Below are 19,852 nucleotides of genomic sequence, written 5' to 3'. Positions count from 1 at the left end.
GAACAAATTTTGAAATCATTAAAAAAAAAAAAGCCAGACTTATTGGTCTGATAGAGATTGGTGGAACCCCCGAGACCATGACCTTTAGCCTGGAGTTGAACCCACCCCCAGAATCAAGTTTCAGCCAAACAATACACAAGACTATAAAGTGAATAATGACATCAGGAAGGAATGTCGTTAGTACAGTCAACCACACAGGTCCAAATGGGAACCATTTACTCAAGAACACAGTTCAGCAGGAAGGAGGGAGCAGGAACCCGAGATGGTGAACACAAGAAATCCAGGGAGGCAGTATGAAGAGCGTGGATCGGTTACATTAAGGGATGGCAACCCGCCAGATCACAAAATGTCTACACGTGGTTGGATGGAAACTAATTTGCGCTCTAAACTTACACCTCCACTATCATGACCTGTGAAAAAGAAAACATTCCAAAAGGAGAATGCTTCTACCCAGTGACTCAACAAAGATTTTATTATACCAAAATTTGAGAGTGGCAACTTGTCTTTTAGGGACCCTTATACATCTGAATCAAAGGGTAAAGATATGGTTTACTATTCATATGGGTTACTGGTCAGGGTTTTGACCTACCTATCAGCAGAAATTGAGTTGCTACCACATAGAGGGGATACAGAGAAGTGAATCTGGGATGCAGGAGATTCACCCAAGTGCCTCTTTGTAGACCCATGTCCTGCAATGGAAGTCCATGGAAAATTGCAACACCCCAATTTTGGCAGTAAGGCTAATGACACAGATCCTTCAGGGATGAAGGTTCGGGTCATCCACCAGAGCAGGGATCATATCCACCTGAGATGTTTGCTCAGGGTAAAGGAAATCGGGATGGGTACGGAAATAAGGTAATTGCAAACACCAGCCATGACCATACGACCTGTTGTGAAAACAAAAGCTGTAGTAACTAAGGGTATGTAACCAAAGGTATAACTTCCTTATTTTGGTATGAATATTTTGCTCATGTGCTAAGAAAATATTTCTATTATCTTCTTCTCTGTTGCCCCTTTATCTAACATAGATGTATTAAAACTACCTAACCTTCCAGGAGACGAACAACAGTAATGTGGGTGAAGGAAGACAGCGGGCAGTGTAAGATATGAAAGTAACAATAATTTATCAGGGCTCCGTGAGGGTGAGAAAGTGAGGGAGGAAGAAGAGGAGCTGATAACAAGGGCTCAAACAGAAAGAACATATTTGGAAAATGACGTCAACATATGTACAAATGTACTTGATACAATTGATGTATGAATGTTATAAAAACTGCAAGAGCCCACAACAAAATGATTTATTTTTTAAAACCTTATTAAAGTTATTTATTTTGCTCAGCATTTAAGTTACGGGGTATTAAAAAAATAGTATGAATCAGCTAAAGGACGAATATGACCCAAACAGAAAAGGGATGCTGTATCCTCTTACGGGGCAATGTTTAGTGTTTTTACTTTTGTTTGTGTTCTCTTTGTGGGAAGAGCTTCTTTTCCTCCCTCTATCTCACATGTGTCTCCTAATGCAGACTTTGAGTTCATCTTTTGGATGGTCACCTCACACATTTATTTAAAACTCAGCCTCTTTCTGGTTTTATATGGGAGAAATATATCATATTAGATTTGAAGATAACATTGGGATATTTATTTGAAGATTAAATGTGGTTTAATAAGCTATGTATAGGTGCCACAGTGACACAGAACAAGACCACCTGCTTGTGCCCAGGGAGATTAACAAGAATATGCCCTGACACGCTTAAAAGGTAAGGCCAAGAATATGAAGCTGATGACAATTGAGCAGCCAAACTGTACGCAATTCTCACATAATACTAGTCAGAATGAGAGCTAACTTGATCTCCATGGTGTAGCATGACTCAAATGATTTGATCACCAAAATAGACATTCAATTCCTCTTTGATTTTCCATCTTAAGCATCTCTCCCTATATACTCATGTATTCTAAGTTACCTAATACTTTTTTTTAAATCATCTTACTGGGGGCTCATACAACTCTTATCACAATACATCCATGTGCCAGGCACATTTGTTGCCATCATCATTCTCAAAACATTTGCTTTCTACTTCCGTCCTTGGTATCAGCTCCTCATTTTCCCTCTCCCTTACTGCTCCCCCTCCCTCATGAACCCTTGATAATTTAAAAATTATTATTATTTTGTCACATCTTACATTGTTCTATGCCTCCCTTCACCCACTTTTCTGTTGTCTGTCTCCCAAAGAGGAGGCTATATGTAGATCCTTGTCATTGGTTCCCCCTTTCCATCACACCTTCCCTCCACCCTCCTGGTATTGCCACTCTTACCTCTGGTCCTGAACTGATCATCTGTCCTGGATTCCCTGTGTTTCCAGTTCATATCTGTACCAGTGCACATCCTCTGGTCTATCCAGATTTGTAGGTAGAATTGGGATCATGAAAGTGGGAGGAGGAAGCATTTAAGAACTAGAGGAAAGTTGTGTGTTTCACTGTTACTACCCTGCACCCTGACTGGCTCATCTCCTCCCCAAGACCCTTTTGTAAAGGGGGTGTCCAGTTGCCTACAGATGAGCTTTGGGTTCCACTCTTCACCCCTACTCATTTACAATTATAAGATTTTTTGTTCTTTTATGCCTGATACCTGATCCCTTCGACGCCTCATGGTTGCACAGGCTGGTGTGCCTCTTCCATGTTGGTTTTGTTGCTTCTGAGCTAGATGGCTGCTTGTTTATATTCAAGCCTTTAAGAGCCCAGACGCTGAAGACAAAATGTGTGCATAAGAAAGTGTGGTGAAGAAAGCTGATGGTTCCCAGCTATCAAAAGATATAGCATCTGGGGTCTTAAAGGCTTGCAGGTAAACAAGCAGCCATCTAGCTCAGAAGTGACAAAGTCCACATAGAATAAGCACACCAGCCTGTGTGACCACAAGGTGTAGAAGCGACCAAGTATTGGGCATCAAAGAACAAAAAATCATCAGTATGTGCCCACCTTCCTAATACTTTTTTAAAACAAAATATTCTGATCGAGAACTGATCACAATGACCTAACTAAAACCCCCTCTCAGGGGAATGGACAATAGATAAGGGGGTACAGGGAGACATCAGACAGTGCAAGACATGGAAAAATAATAATTTTAAGTTACCAAGGGTTCATGATGAAGGGAGGGATGGATGGATGGAGGGAGGGAGGGAGGGAGGGAAGGAGGAAGGAAGAGGGAAGGGAAAAATGAGGAGCTTATACCAAGGGCTCAAGTAGTAAGAGAATGTTTTGAAAATGATGAGGACAACAAATGTACAAATGTGCTTGACACAATGGATGGATGTATGGATTGTGGTAGGAGTTGTACGAGTCCCTAATAAAATGATTTATAAAAAACCAATGTATTCTGAAACAAATGCATTTCCAAAGTATAATTTAACCATTATGAAACAATCTCTCTCTCTGTATCTCTCTCTCTCTCCCCCTTCTTTCCTTCTTACATCCCTTCCTTCTCCATCACATTTCTCGCCTAAGACAGCCTTTAACCACATCTTTTGACAGTCACCTCACACATTTAATTAAAAATCAGTTACTTGTGGATTAAAAGACCAATTTTTCACCTCCTCTCTTGAATCATCACAAGCCAGTCAAGTTATGGGGCATTTTTGCTTAAGGACAATATCCACCTACCTTCCTTCCTCATTAGTGTCCATCTTTCTCTGCAAACCTCCAGAATGCAAATCTTCTATCATCAGCTTCATGCCTCTATCCTTCCTTTAGGAGACTTTCTTGATCATTTTAATGCTTATTTGTTGCACATAGTTGCTGACCTTTTTACCACTTCTTTGTTTTCCTCATGGATTGACTTAAGGGCTAAGAATAGAAATTGAAAATACTAGAGGATGCCCTAGGTTCTAATAGAAGTTTCCAGGAAACCTCAGCCCTCAACATCATTTACCTGTAACTTCCTCTTCAGAGACTTGTGAGCAGAACAAGCAGAGAAGTGAAATGTAGTGGGCAGGATGGGTCCACCCTGGCTACTGATCAGAGATGCTCATAAGTCTACATTCTCTAACCCTAGAAATCTCCATTTACTAGTGGGATGGTGCAGTTGTCATTATCAATGACCCAATTATCCTTGCTTCCAGCAGCAATTGTGATTCTTCAATGCCCTTTCAATCTGTACTTCGATTTTGAATTCTATCAGCACACAGCAGGGCACATTAAGTGACTGGATTTTAACTTTTTTGGTTCTCTACTAGCTAACTCCATTAACTCTACTTTTTAATCATACATGTGCTTCATCTGGCTCTAGGATTGCCTCTGAGCTACCTCTCTATCCCAAGATGAGGGTGAGAGCTTCACAATAGATATTTGCATTAATATTACCTGGTTAAGAAGACAAATATAATATCAGCTGAATCATCGATGTATCCAGAGTTCACAGAAAAATTGTTTGGGATTTCCTGATGTTTTAGATCACTCAGAACACTTTCCTCTGAGCTTTACACATCTTGCACACTTAATAGAATATGAATTTGACTCTAGTTCTGCTACTTTGGGAATAAGGTCCTGCTGACTGCAATAACTGTTTCCTCATCAGTAATCACATGGGTGGGAATCAGGACAGACTTTGTCTGACATGAGCTAATCATGAGGGAAGAGAATCGCCACTGATGACAAATGAAACATCCCTCTAACCTAGAGGACCAGTGATGTCAGGCAAGGAAAACAGAAAACAGTAAATCGATGGCATCAGGGAGTTCATCCCAGAGGACACATCCTGGACCCATTCTTGAAGTCATTATTCTACGAGACAATTAGACAGTGCTGTATGCTTTTGGGGAAGAAATGCATTCCCCAAAGGCATTGCTTGGAGTTTACTTATAGGAATCAGGGGACTGAAATATTTGGAGGGGGGGGTGACTCTGAAGATCACACAGGAATATTCTTTCTAGCGGTCCATTAACCTGACTTATTTCTCCTCTTGGGACATAGATGTCTCCAGACCCTTTCCATCAAATTCTTTTGAGAATACAAAGTCTGAGAATGATATCATAACTATTTTACACCTTTTCCCCAATGTGCCGTAACACACAGAAAGAGTCAAAAGAGAAAGCTACACAGTCACCGATAGACTTTTCAACCCTACCGTTTAGCTTCCTGCTGCTGTTGTTTTTTGCTAGATGCCATCCGGTGGCTTCCATCTCATAGTGACCCCATGTACAACAGAATGAAACACTCACCAATCCTGTCCCCTGAGACTAGAGAAACAAATCCCTGGACACACATATGTACATAAGGAAGAGGTTTATATACAAGAGCAGTTGAACATTGAGAAAAAATCCCAACCCAGTCCAGTCCAAGGCCATAAGTCTGATATTAGCCTATATGTCCAATACCAATCTATAACATCCTCTTCAGACTCATGAAACACATGCAGTGAAGCCAAATGCAGGATGATCACAAGCCAGTGGGTAGAAAGTCTTTGGGTCCAGTGGCGTTGTAAGCATCTCAGCGCTGACAGGGGTCTCTTTGTGACTTCTCCAGCTTCAGAGGTCTGGTTGTATCCATGTGGCTTGTCTTCTGCAATGTCTCCCAGGGAGTCTCAGAGAGAGAGGTGTCTTCCACTTCCAAGGAGGAAGATTTCCCAGAATTCTCAGAAGGCCATGCCTACACAGACGTCTCATTGGCTATCTCCAGATTGACAGCCTAGGCTCCACCCCTACACTCTTAATCCTTAAATTGACACCAGATTAGGTGACTGCCACACTATTGTTGCAGCCTCTGTGTCACTCCATCTCATTGAGGGGATTCCTCTCCTTGGCTGACCCTCTTCTTTACCAAGCATTCTGTCTCTACTCCTTCAAAGACCTACCGTATATACTCATGTATAAACCAAGTTTTTCAGCACAAAAAATGTGCTCAAAAACTGGGGTTCGCTTATACATGGGTCAGTGGTACCCCAGTGAGGTGTAACATCTCGTGGTACCTTGGCGTATACTCGGGTAGGCTTACATTCGAGTATATACTGTATTTGTTCTGTAAGTCTATGGTAATTTCAATATTAGTTGCCAGCCATAGCTCAAATTCACGAACTCTTCTCCAATCTTCCTTATTCATTGGAGAGTTTCCACGCGTACAATCATTGAAAATGCCGTGACTTGGGACAGGCAAACCTTAGTCTTTAAAGTGACATCTTTGTTCTTAGCCCTTTGAAAAGGTTTTTGCATCAGACTGACCCAACAAAGTACATAACTTTATCTCTTCATTGTTGCTTTTCCATGAGTGTTGATTGTAGATCTAAGTAAAATGAAATCCTTGACAACTTCAGTCTTTTCTCCATTTATCATGATGTGTGTATGAGTTGTTAAACATAAAAATTTATTTGCCCTGTAAACTTCCACCCAAATCACAATAAACAGTTTGAAATAAAGTTAGAGCCTAGGAAACTCTTCCCACTTCTTTCCTGTGTTTCCCGTTTCCATCTCTCCTATCCTTTGCTTCCTTCTGAGCTTTGTCTCTGGGGAAATGATGGTGGCTTGTAGGAGTGTGGACCTCCCAGGTGTTATGTTCAACTTCTGTTGTTTGGCTGAAAGTAAAGTCATGGAGTAGCTTCTGTTCTAGGATTGAAGGGTAAGGAAGGGCTATAGTCTTGGAACTTTTTCTCTTTCTTTCTTTCTTTCTTTCTTTCTTTCTTTCTTTCTTTCTTTCTTCCTTCCTTCCTTCCTTCCTTCCTTCCTTTCTTTCTTTCTTTCTTTCTTTCTTTCTTTCTTTCTTTCTTTCTTTCTTTCTTTCTTTCTTAAAATAGTTCAAGGTCTGTTTGTAGCCCTTTAGGAGTGTTTTCCAGTCGAGTCTGATAGGGTGCCAAGCCCTGGCCCCAAATTCTATTTTTGGTACTTCCTCGGGACTTCCTTGCTCTGCTCCCCTTGCTGTTCTGTTACATGTCCTTAGTGTTTTGGCTCGTTGTGGTGAGAAAAGATCGGGTGCAATTTCCACACTGTGTCTCTAGTGTTGTCCTCTGTAGGGCTATGGATCAGTGAGGGACGTCGTGTGTTATAGTGGAACCAACCATGTGGTCCTCTCTGTGCATTGGCTTCTTTGAGCAGCGATATCATCCTCAAGGCTTGGTGGGCCAGGATGTAGCCCACTCTCTCTTCCTCTCGTCTTGGAACCCTTTCATCTGACCAGTATGCCTGGTCATTTTTTCCATTTTGAGGGTGTTTTTGTCCACATTTTTCTTCCACTTTCTCTGGGGACTTCTATTGTGATCCTTTTCAGAGTGGTTGGTCGAGGTAGCTATTCTTCTGGGCTCTCAGGGTCATGGAGGCTGCCGTTTGAGTGCTAGTGCCTGTAGGTGAATTGTTCCCATTAATTGTTTCTTCACCCTTCTTTCCTCTGGACAGGGAGAGACCAATAGGAGCCCCACAGGTGGTTGCTCGTGAGCTTTACGAAGACCCCAGTCCCCACTCACTGAAGTAGAATGTAGAACATTACCTTTATGAATTTAGTAACCAGGCCTTGTCTTTTATTGAGGGCGTAGCTTATGGATGGAATCATTAATAATTTTGTTAGAATTTAACTTTTGTTTCACCAGGATTCCTTTAACTATAAATCCCCTGAAACCTGTTGCTATGACGTTGATTCTAATTCATAGTGAACCTGTAGGACAGAGTTTTTCCACAGTTCTGTTCATTTTTGCTTTATTTATGTAAGTATTTTGTTGTTAGGAGTATATACATTTATGATTACTACAGCTTCCTGACATTTTGATTCTTTTAGCAGTATGAAATGTTTCTTCTTGTCTCTAATAATATTTCTTATTTTGAAACTTATTTTTTTATGAATAGAGCTACTCCAGCTCACTTATGATTTGTTTGTATGCTATATCTATTTTCACCCTATCATGTTCAATCTAGTTGTATCTTCTAAATTATGTTTCTTTCTTTTTTTATTAAGAGGTGATTTTATTGGGGGCTCTTACAACTCATAACAATCCATACATCAATTGTATCAAGTATATTTATACATATGTTGCCATCATTCTTTTCTAGACATTTACTTTCTATTGAGCCCTTGGTATCAGCTCCTCTTTTTTCCTGCCCTCCACCTCCCACCCTCATGACCCTTTGACAAATTATAAATTATTATTATTTTCATATCTCACACAGACTGCTGTCTCCCTTCCCCTATAGTTTCTGTTGTTCTTCCCCCTGGAGGGAGGTGTGTGGTGTTTCTAATAGACATTATGTAGTCAGATCTTGTTCATATATAAAATCTGATACTATATACATTTTGACTGATTACATTTATTATTTTTTATTAAATACTTTTATTGGGGGCTCTTACATCTCTTATCACAATCCATACATTCATCCAGTGTGTCAAGCACATTTCCACATATGCAGCCATTATCATTTTCAAAGCATTCTCTTCCCACTGAGCCCCTGATATCAGCTCCCCGTTTCTTCCCCCTCCCTCATGAACCCTTGATAAGTTATAGATTATTATTTTCATATCTTATAAAGTTCTCCATTGTCCCTCACCCACTTTTCCATTGTTCATCCTCCTGGGAGGGGTTATAGGTTGATCCTTGTGATCAATTCCCCTTTGCCCTACCACCTTCCCTTAATCTTCCTGGTATCTCCACTCTCATTGTTGTCCCTGAGGGGTTATCTAGCCTAGATTCCCTAGGTTGCAGGCTCTTATCTGTAGCAATGTGCATGTTCTGATCCAATCCGACTTGTAAGGTGGAATTGAGGTCATGATAGTAGGGGGAAAGGAAGAACCAAAGAACTAGAGGAAAGTTGTGTGCTTCATCGGTGCAATCCTGTACCCCGAATGGCTCATTCATTCCCTGTGATCCCTCTGTAGGGGAATGTCCAATTGTCTACAGATTGGTCTCCACTCCATGCCCCACCCCCATTCACCTTGGGTATGATTTTGTTCTAGGTCTTATATGCATGGTACCTAATCGCATCAACACCTCATGATCACACAGGCTGGTGTGATTCTTCCATTCGGGCTTTGTGACCTCTCAGTTAGATGGCCGCTTTTTTATCTTCAAGCCTTTAAGACCCCCAGGTGCTGTATCTTTCAATAGTCGGGCACCATCAGCTTTCTTCACCACATTTCCTTATGCACCCATTTTGTCTTCAGTGATCATGTAGGAAAGGTGAGCATCACAGAATGCCGGACTGTTAGAACAAAACGCTCTAGTGTTGAGGGAGTACTTGAGTCAAGGCCAATTGTCCATATGCAACCTTAATTCTTAACATATAGATATGAGTACATAGTTCTATTCCCCTCTCATTATATATATATATATATATATATATATATATATATATATATACCTGTATTTAGACCTCTATACATGTCCTTGTCTCTATTTCCTTTTACTTTCCTCTTGTCCCACCATCATGTTTTGCCTTCATTTGGGTTTAGTAATTTCTTACTGCCCTTGATTAAGCCCCACTAGGCATCCTACTCTCCATTGATTTTATTTCACTTGTTATTCCCTTGTCCCTAGGTTGCCCCCCCGTCCCCCGCCACTTTCATTTCTCACACCTCCCGTTTTTCTGTATCCCCCTGGAACCATTGGTTCTGTCCTTTTCTTCTCCAAGTTATTTATTCTGCCTATCTTATCTAGACAGACATGTAGACATATTAATAAGTGCAAAAACCCCGGCAAAGCCAAATAAAACAACAAAGGATGTCAAGACCAATAAAACAATAACAACAATAAAACAACAACAACAAAAAGAAAGCCAATGACAACAATGGAAAGGTCTATAAGTAGTGCAAGGTCTGCTTGTTGGCCTTTATGTGTGTTTTCCAGACAAGTCTGATGGGGTGCCACATTCTGTCTCCAAAATCTATTTTTGGAATTCCCTGGGGATTTCATTACTTTGCTCCCCTTGCTGCTCTGTTGCATGCTCTTAGTGTTTCACCCCAGCATGATGGGATCAGATTGGTATGATTGCATTTAGATCTGCCATTTTTCTATTTGTTTTTAAATACCTCATTTCTTCTTCTTTCTTTGTTTCCCTTTGTCACTTTGGTCTTAAATAAAGATTTTCAGTATGCCATTGGTATTTCTCTTCTTATTTTAAAATTTCTGATTTTCATTATTTTATTAGTGGTTATTAAAGTTACACTACGCATCTTACTTTATCAAAATCTACTTCAGGTCATTACTGACTTAATTCCAGGAAAATATGGTAACCTTGATTCAGTGTAGCTCCATTTCTTTACCCCTGTTTGTATTAATACTAACATATCTGTTACATCTATATTTAAACATACACATATATCTGTGTTGTAAGCACAATAATACAATGTTACAGTTAGAGATTCTTATGTATTCTCAGAAATTAATGGAAGAAAAGAGAAAAATGCATGTTTGTATACAGACTCCTGTACTTCCACATGTGTTTGTTGTAAGGTAGTCAAGAGATGCCAGGGACCAGATCAGTCAAATTAGAGCAAACAGGTTTTATTGGGGAGAAAAACCCAGCCTGGGTGAAGTCCCATGGTCCACAGTGTCTGGGCCGGGTGAGTCGTGCCCTAGGCTACAGGGGTGGTGCTTATATGGCCAGAGAACATGTGACTGGGATGTTTTAAATCCATATAAGGTAAAGTAGTCAGGGATTGGGAGATACAGGTATGTCCGGGTTTCTGGAAAGTAAGGTGTCTTCCTGGTTCCGGGTGTATTCGTGCTCGGTGCAGAGCGGCAGCCGAGAACAAATTGGGCACTGAGCCAAATGGGCCATGAACAAAACAGACTGTGAGCAAAATGGGCCATGAGTAAAAGAAAGAAAAAACTTGCAAAGCTGCTGACAGGTTACATAGCCAGCTCTGGTCAACTCTGCAAGTGTGTGGGGGAGATTCAAGGTCACTTGCTGCTAGAAGCTGGCCTGGCATTGATCCGGCCATACATTTACAATTTTGAGTATTCCGCATTTCTCCTGAGAGAAAGATGGGGCTTTCTACTCTCGCCAAGAGTTACAGTCTCAGAAACTCACCTGGGGCCATTCTACCCTGTCCTATAGGGTCGCCGTGAGTCAGTATACACTCGATGGCAGTCAGTTTGGTTAGATTGGTTTTCATTCATTCCCATGGATTAAAGTGTCATTTTCTTCAAGCCTGAAAGATTTCCTTTGTTATTTCTTATCATGAACTTCTTCATTTTTATACATATATGGGATTTTCTTTATTTTCTATAAATTCTTTTAAGGAGAGTTTGTCTGGGTGTGAGCATCCCAGACAGAAAGGCTGTTTTCTCTTAAAGTTTTACCAGCTTTTCACAAATGAATACCTCTCTCTCTTTCCTATTTATTTTTGGTCCATTTTTTGGAAGTGAATTAATGCTTGTTGTTTTTTAATGTTGCTAATTTCATAGTTGATTTTTTAAAACATTTTATTAGGGGCTCTTACAACTCTTATCACAATCCATACATATACATACATCAATTGTATAAAGCACATCTGTACATTCTTTTCCCTAATCATTTTCTTTTTTTTCTCCTCTTTTCTTTTTTTACGTTTTATTAGGGGCTCATACAACTCTTATCACAATCCATACATATACATACATCAATTGTATAAAGCACATCTGCACATTCCCTGCCCCAATCATTCTCAAAGCATTTGCTCAGGTCCTCTTTTTTTTCCCTCCCTCCCCGCTCCCCCTCCCTCATGTGCCCTTGGTAATTTATACCTCGTTATTTTGTCATATCAAGTTGATTTTTGAGGAGAGGATTTTTACCATAGTCTGAAGACTTCCTAAAGCTCTTTTAGTAATTATCCTTTTCTCTTCAATGTGTCAGTGATGTGTCTAGAATGAAAAGGGCCGCGGTTTTGTGAAGAGAAAACATCATCTTGTGACTTCTCTGGCTCAGGTGAAGACGCTAGCTTGGTTCCTGGCAATGGGGTGCACTGGCACGCTAGCAAGGAATGTCTGTATCTGGTCGTCCGGGTGATTTTAGGGTACCTGGAAGACCAAGGTCTTCAATACCAGATACCCACATACCAGGTCTCAGTGTTCTCCCACATCAAAGTCCTGGAGTTAGCTCGGAGTCTAGATAGAAATTCACGTGCAAAAGTTTTTGTAATTCGTTATGGTCAAAACCAGGTCTTGCGCTTAATTATAAGCACGATCTATCATCCAGCTATAGGAGAGGCAAATCTCTCTCAACACAACCCTGGAGGCCTTCTAGATTTTACTCCTGTGCTCTGCTTTGATGTTGATTGAACTGAGCTTGTCATTTTCTTCCTTCTGTGCACTGATAGCAATGAATAATAATCAATAATTCCACAGGCCTACAATCATTATTGCCTTCATAGCTGCAGATGCTAAAGATGTTGCATAGCCAGTCATTCCTTTCCATGTATATGCCATCTTTAGTCCCTGGAAAATAATTACTACACCACAGCATGTCAAAAGTGGTCAGCCCACTTATCACTAGTAATAAGGCCTTTGTAAAGTAAAATTTCATTACCACTGAGTTGATTCTGACAGATAGTGACCCTATAGGACATGGCAGAGCTTCCCCTGTGGGTTTTCAAGACTGTAACTCTTTATGGGAGTAGAAAGCTTGTCTTGTGCCCATCTGCACATACAGCTCCAGTTTCAAACTGCGGACCTTGCAGTTAGTAGCCCAGGATGAACTATGATGCCACCAGGGCTCCTTTCCTGAGAAAGGACACCATGCTTGGTGAAGTAGGGGGACATGGGAGAAGGCGGAGTGGCTGCACCAATTACTCCCCAACATAAGCACAAATATATGAGGATGGTACAAGACCAGGCAGTATTTGTGCTGCTGCACTCAGGGTCTCTGGGGGTGGGGGGTGGGGTGTGGGGTGACGGGAAGGATTGCGGACTGACTTGACATCGCCTAACCACAACAAAAACAACCTGGCAAGTGTTTCGATTGCAGAACAGCATCTTGAAGATCTGTTTCTAGTACAAAGTCTCTTGGTTTGGGTTCTTCTTAGAAAACACTATATTTGGGAAGCTATTGCAGGAAAACATATCAGGAAGGGAGTGAGAAAGTAAAAGAGAAAGGGAAGCCAATAAAAAAGTCTATCATTAAGCTTGTGATTGTTGTGGGCAACTAGAGTTAAAGCCTGCAGAAGATTTACAAGTCGATGTAAAATATGTGCAAGGGTAGCTGGGTTTCTGACTGACCAGCTCCTGTCAGTCATTAACTAAATTCTCTTCATGGAGATCATTGTATTGACGTCTAGTCTCCAGCATTCTGGCATAAAAGCCTCCATGTCCTAGGGTAAGTCTTCAGTGTTTAGAACAGGTAGCTAGTTTAGCCGTAATTTAAGGCCAAAGACATAGTAACAGCTCTTATAAAGCAAGGAAATGTCTTAGGTAATGAAAACCTTTGGTGCTAGTATGTTATTGAAGGCTTGTTAGCCTGGTGGTTATGTGTTGGGCTGCTAACCACAAGACCAGCAGTTTGGAGTCACCAACAAATCTGCAGGAGAAAAATGAGGGTTTCTCCTCCCATAAAGAGTTTCAGTCTTAGAAACTTACAAAGGCAGTTCTAGGCTGTCCTATAGGGTCCCAGTGAACCAGCATCAACTTCATGGCAGTGAGTTTGGGTTTTTGTTTCTTTGTTTTTTGTAGCACATTATTAAGAAGTGTAATTCAGGGTAAAATGAAAGGGAATCAGAGAAGGAAGTTGACCCATGACAAACATAGAGGACAATGTCCTGAGAGGCAATATAATGATTGAGTCCTCTAACAATGTTGCAATAGTGTAACAAGGATCTACAGCTGTTGTCCATCCCCCAGGAAGAACACATGTAGAGCCTTGTAATCGGTTCCCCTTTCTAACCTACCCTCCCTCTACATTCACTCACATCACTGGTCCTGAAGGGATCATCCGCCCTAATTCCCTGTTTCTGGTGCCCATCTGTACCAGTGTACATCCTCTGGTCTAGCCAGACTTACAAGGTAGAATTGGGATCATGATAGTGGGGAAGTGGGGGGGGGGGGGCACGGAAGCATTTAGGGCCTAGAGGAAAGTTGTATGTTTAATCATTGTTATATCGCACCCTGACTGGCTCATCTCCTTCCCAAGAACCCTCTGCAAGGGGATCTCCAATGGCCTACAAATGGGCTTTGGATCTCCACTCCACACTCCCCCACTCGTTCACTATGGTAAGAGTTTTGGTCCTGATGATTCCTGATACCTTATCCCTTCAATACCTCATGATCGCACAGGCTGGTGTGCTTCTTCCTTATGAGTTTTGTTGTTTCTGACCTAGATGGCCGCTTGTTTACCTTCAAGCCTTTAAGACCCCAGATGCTATATCTTTTGATAGCCGGGCACCATCAGCTTTCTTCTCAAGATTGATTATGCACCCATTTGTCTTCAGCGATCGTATCATGGAGGTGGGCACACAGTGATATGATTTTTTTGTTTTGTTTTTTGGTGCCGATAACTGATCCCTTCGGCACCTCGTGATCACACAGGCTATTGTGCTCTTCCATGTGGGTCTTGCTGCTTCTGAACTAGATGGCTGCTTGTTTAACTTCAAACCTTTAAGACCCCAGACGCTATATCTTTTGATAGCCAGGCATCATCAGCTTTCTTCACCATATTTGCTTATTCACCTGCTTTGTCTTCAGTGGTTGCGTTGGAAGGTGAGCATCATAGAATGCCAATTTAATAGAAGAAAGTATTCTTGCATTGAGGGAGTACTTGAGTGGAGGCACAATGCAGGACAAATTCTTATTAACAACCTTCAATATGCAGACAGTACGATATTGCTTGATGTAAACAAGGAGAACGTGAAGCACTGGCTGATGAAAATCAAACACTGAAACCTTCAGGATGGATTGTAAGGAAATGTAAAGAAAATTAAAATCTTCAAAATAGAGGAAGAGATTTCATCATGATAGAGAAAATGTTGAAGTTTTCAAGGATTACATGTCGCTTGGATCCACAGTCAATGATCATGGGAGCTGAAATCAGTATATGCAAGGACACATTGCATGGGGTAAATCTGCTGCACAGACCTCCTCAAAGTGTTGAAGGACAAGAATGTCACTGTGAGGACAAAGGTGCCCCTGACCCAAGCCATGGCATTTGTGATTGCCTCATATGCATGTGAAAGCTAAACCACGAAGAAAGAAGACGACAGGAGAATTGCTGCAGTGGAATCATGGTGCTGGAGAATCATACTGAAAGTGCTGTGGACTGCCAGCAGAACAAACAAATCTGTCTTGGAGGAAGTCCAGTCAGAAGGGTCCTTACAAGTGACAATGGAGAGGCTTCATCTGATGTAACGTTGACATGTGATCAGGAGAAGCCAGTCCCTGGAGAAGGACATCATGTTTGATAAAAAGTTGAAGGCCATTGAAAAAGAGGAAGACCATTAAGAGGATGGGTTGGCACAGTGGCTGCAACAATTGGCCCAAATAAAACAATTATTTCTGAGTCTGAGACAGGATCAGGTTGTATTAAATTCTGTCATAGATACGGTCACTGTGAGTAGGAAGCAATTTGATGGTAATAACACTGATGTCATATTTTATGTACATTTTTATTTTGAAAATAATAGTGATAAGGGCTTTTATCTTTCTATTTTTGGCAGAATACAAAAGTGTCATATATTTTGAATCATTTAGTGGGTTTCATACAACTGTTTTCTTTTTTAATAATTTTATTAGGGGCTCATACAACTCTCATCACAATCCATACATCCATCCATTGTGTCTAGCACAGTTGTACATTTATTGCCCTCGTCATTCTCAAACATTTGCTTTCTACTTGAGCCCTTGGTCTCAGCTCCTCATTTTTCCCCTTCCTCCCTCCCCCATGAACCCTTGGTAATATATAAATTATTATTATTTTGTCGTATCTTATGCTGTCCGATGTCTCCCTTCACCCACTTTTCTGTTGTCCATCCCCCAGGAAGGGGGTTATATGTAGATCCTTGAAATGGTTCCCCTTTTCTACCCCATTTCCCATTACCCTCCTGGTAGCTCTACTCTCATTATTGGTCCTGAGAGGTTTATCAATCTTGGATTCCCTAGGTTTCCAGCTCTTATCTTTACCAGGGTACATGATCAGATCTAGTTGAATTTGTAAGGAGGAAGCATTAAAGAACTAGAGGAAAGCTGTGTGTTTCATCGGTGCTATACCGCACCCTGAGTTGCTCTGCTCCTGCCCACTACCCTTCTGTAAGGGGATGTCCAGTACAGATGGACTTTATGTTCCCACTCCGAACTCCCCCTCATTCACAATATGCCATTTTTGTTCTTTGATGCCTGATACTTGCTCCCATAGTCACCTCATGATCACACAGGCTGGTGTGTTTCATGTGGGCTTTGTTGCTTCTCAGCTAGATGGCCACTTGTTTACTGAGAATAACATATATTGAAGAAATTTTTAAAATAATCTCTGTCTGCATGCTCCATGGTGGCTGGATGCCTAAACTACTAATAGAGTTTTGTTTTAACCACTTAATTCTAAGAATGTACAATGCATCTATCTATGCTATTTAAGTGGTCAAACCACAAGAACACTCTGCACTCTTGAAGGATGTGTCCAGCAGTCTGGAGCCTAAGAACTTTTCACCTATTTATTAAGAGTATTATATCATTCAACTCCATATCATGGGGGGGTAGTGCCCCTCTCCAGAACTTTCCTCAGGGCCTTAGCTACATCCTTATTCCGGAGAGTGTAAATCAGAGGATTCAGTGTGGGAGTGATGATGCTGTATAACACTGAGCCAACCTTGTCTTGCAAAGGAGTGCGCAGAGACCTAGGTCTCATATATGAGTATATAGCAGCACCAAACCAGAGGAAAACAACAGTGAGGTGAGAGCTACAAGTAGCAAAGGCATTTCTCTTGCTCCCAGCTGACCGCATCTGAATCATACTGTGGACGATGAAGGCATAGGACGTAGAGACCAGGGAGATGGGAAAGAGGAGAATAAGGATGGTGCTGATGTACAGTATGGTTTCATAAACAGTGATGTCTTCACATATCACCTTCACAACAGCTGGAAGTTCACAGTAGAAATGGGAGATTTTGGGGTGTTCACAGAAAGGGTAGTGCATCAAAATCACGGTGTGCATTAGGGAGTGCACAGATGCTCCTAACCATGACATGACAGCCATCATCAATGCCATCCTTCTGCTCATGAGAACAGTATAGTGTAGTGGATGACAGATGGCAACATAGCGGTCATAGGACATGAGGGCCAGAAGGAGACACTCGGCACCACCCACAGATAAATAGATGAAGTGCTGGGTGGCACAGCCCACAAAGGAGATGGACTTCTTGCCAGATAAGTAGTTGATCGCCATCTTGGGGATGGTAGTGCAGACATGCATCAGGTCCATGAGGGACAGCTGGCTGAGCAAGAAGTACATCGGTGTATGAAGGCGAGTATCAGCACAGATGAGGAGGATGGTGAGGGTGTTGGCACTCACTGCAATGAGGAAAACCACCATCGTCAAGGAGAAAAGGAGAAGATGGGTGAGAGAGTCATCAAAGAGCCCTTCAAGGATGAAGTCTTCCAGGGAAGAAGTGTGATTCCTCAGCCACATCTCTTCTTTTTAAATTCCTAGGAATTATAAAGTTGATATACACTATGATATCAAAACTACTGGGGATCACCACACCTGACAACCTAAGAAATTTGATCAAACCAATCCTTTAATCTAAGACATAATTTGTGGAGTTTCTTTTCTACTTATTCAGTCATTATTCAATAGTTATTCAATAACTTTTGTCATTAAAGTAACCTTTAAACAATGAAAGAGAAAAGTTACTGTTTCTCCCCATAAACTCTGGAATTCCAGACTATCTAGACTCTATTAAATGCTAACCTACAAAACCTTAGTCTCGACTCTTAATTTATTGTATCTGTCAAGGTTGAATCAGATAACTGAACTCATGAGCCAATTCTAGATATGTGTGTATATGTGCATGTGTATAAATATACCTGTGTGCATGCGTGCGCATGTGCGTGCAGTTTGTTAGCAGTCTGTGTAAGACTTTTTCCTTGGTGTCTGTTTATCAGCCAGGTATGATATATCAGATACAATTGGACTCAGTGTGTTTTCATTTATATGTATGATAGGTGATTCATGATAAGTATAAGTGTGATTTCATCAATGTCCGGAAATTATATAAGCATATATGGCTAAAGAATTGTGTACAGGTGACAGGTTGGCAAGGGGTGGATTGAGAAAGTTTATTGTGCCAGCCTTGCCGATAAACACATGTGGGATTAATTGAAGGGCAGATAAATAAATGGCTCGTTGAGCCTCACCTTTCTTGTCTCTCACTCTTTACTCATCATCCCAGTGTGTGGCTGCCTTGTCTGTTCTGTGCCTCAATTTAAAGGGTACACTACCTGTGGGACGCCTAGCCTGTGGACTGTGTTGCTGTAAGTTGAGGTCCCATTAAGACTACACTATTGAAATGTATATGTCTGGAGCTGGGAACTGACAGTTGGTGACCTGGCTGATGGTTGGTGACCTGCCTTGCTGTTTGCTGCCCGTGCAGGGATATCCTAATTCTCTCTCTCTACAGAGGACTACCTGGTGGCTTTCATAACTTGAAGGACTGCTAGTGTCTTACAACTCTCTCATGGGAGTGAGTTGCACTGAGCCATTTGTACTGCTTTATAATTTAACTGTTCATTTCTTGTATTGTATATCTATCTGTATATAATTTAACAACTCATTTCTTGTGTTATATATCTAACCATCTTTATAAATATATATTATATATATAATTATCAGCGATCTGCTTTTATCTCTCTAGAGAACCCTGTCTAATACAGTGTCTGATGTTGGAATTGTGGTCTGCAGGTCAGGTGGTCAGGTAGAGAAGATGAAAACAAACATATAAGAACAGGCTTGAACCAACAGAAAAAACTGTTCTTGTGGCTGCTGGAATTGGTGATGTGGACATCTTGACATAGCTGGTGCTCTTATGGAACTGAATCCACACCCCTGTCCCCCCAAATCAAAGATGCTCAAAGGGCATAGAAGAAGATACACAGTTGTGGGTTCAGTTGTTGCTTTTGTCATGGAGTGAGTCAATGAATCAGCTTCGATGTGGGAGAAATACAAAAGGGTTGCTTCCCTTCTGATTTCTAGATCTCCCACAAACCTCTCCTGTACCACCCCTTAACCAGAAGCATACACCCAGAAAGAGAATTCTGGGACGTGAAGATGACTCTAGCCAAGTTGACACATACCATAAAGCCACACAGCTAACTTGGGCTCGTACCTATCTCCTTAAGGTTTGCCTAATGTCCACAGAAAGACAATGCAAAGGCATTTTTTTAAATCTAGCACTACACAATCACCCTGCATGCAACTAAAACTGTATTATACCTTTCCTGAACAAAACACATGCTTTTTTTTTTCCTTCTCTTTTAGGGATTCACAATTCTTTTAGAGCCTACAATTTAAAACAAAAATATTTTAAATAAAGTATTCATTGCTATTACACAAAGTATATTATAATTCCTTTTGAAGGCAGAGGTGTTGTGCTCCATTGTGCACAGTTAGAACCTACTCAATGGTCCCTCACAACAATGATTATACACAGAATGGCTTCTCTTACCCAAGCAGCAGCCTTCAGCAGATTCCCAAAGCATCCACTCTGTCCCTCATTTTATAAGTGTCAATTCTTCCCTTTACCCAGTTAACCCTCTTGGTACTCAATTGACTCCGAAGAAAGCAGTCATTAAAGTACAGGTGGAGACGATCCATACATGGCCTCAGTAGTGCGATCTCCAATTCACCAAGGGAATCTGATTATAATAGCCTCTGCTGACTGCACAATCTGCTACAACCTTGACTTCTGAGTGTGGCACAATACCTGAAGGATCATAAGC

The 19,852-nt window shown here is 41.2% G+C and overlaps 1 protein-coding gene across 1 annotated transcript; it reads right to left on the bottom strand.

The window, feature by feature from the left end:
• Positions 1-16,601: 16,601 nt before the first annotated feature.
• Positions 16,602-17,543, bottom strand: LOC142422982 (olfactory receptor 2AE1-like). The gene has a single exon (XM_075528181.1). It carries the CDS (start codon positions 17,541-17,543, stop codon positions 16,602-16,604), a length of 942 nt encoding a protein of 313 aa, XP_075384296.1.
• Positions 17,544-19,852: the final 2,309 nt, after the last annotated feature.

The sequence above is a fragment of the Tenrec ecaudatus genome, chromosome 12 (assembly GCF_050624435.1).
Source record: "Tenrec ecaudatus isolate mTenEca1 chromosome 12, mTenEca1.hap1, whole genome shotgun sequence".
Lineage (NCBI taxonomy): Eukaryota > Metazoa > Chordata > Mammalia > Afrosoricida > Tenrecidae > Tenrec > Tenrec ecaudatus.
The sequence above is the reverse complement of the archived record's forward strand: the minus strand, read 5'-3'. Positions and strand labels throughout refer to the sequence as shown.

Bases quoted from the DNA above. Each gene is read 5' to 3' on its own strand.
- LOC142422982 (XM_075528181.1), bottom strand. From the start codon at position 17,543: ATGTGGCTGAGGAATCACACTTCTTCCCTGGAAGACTTCATCCTTGAA.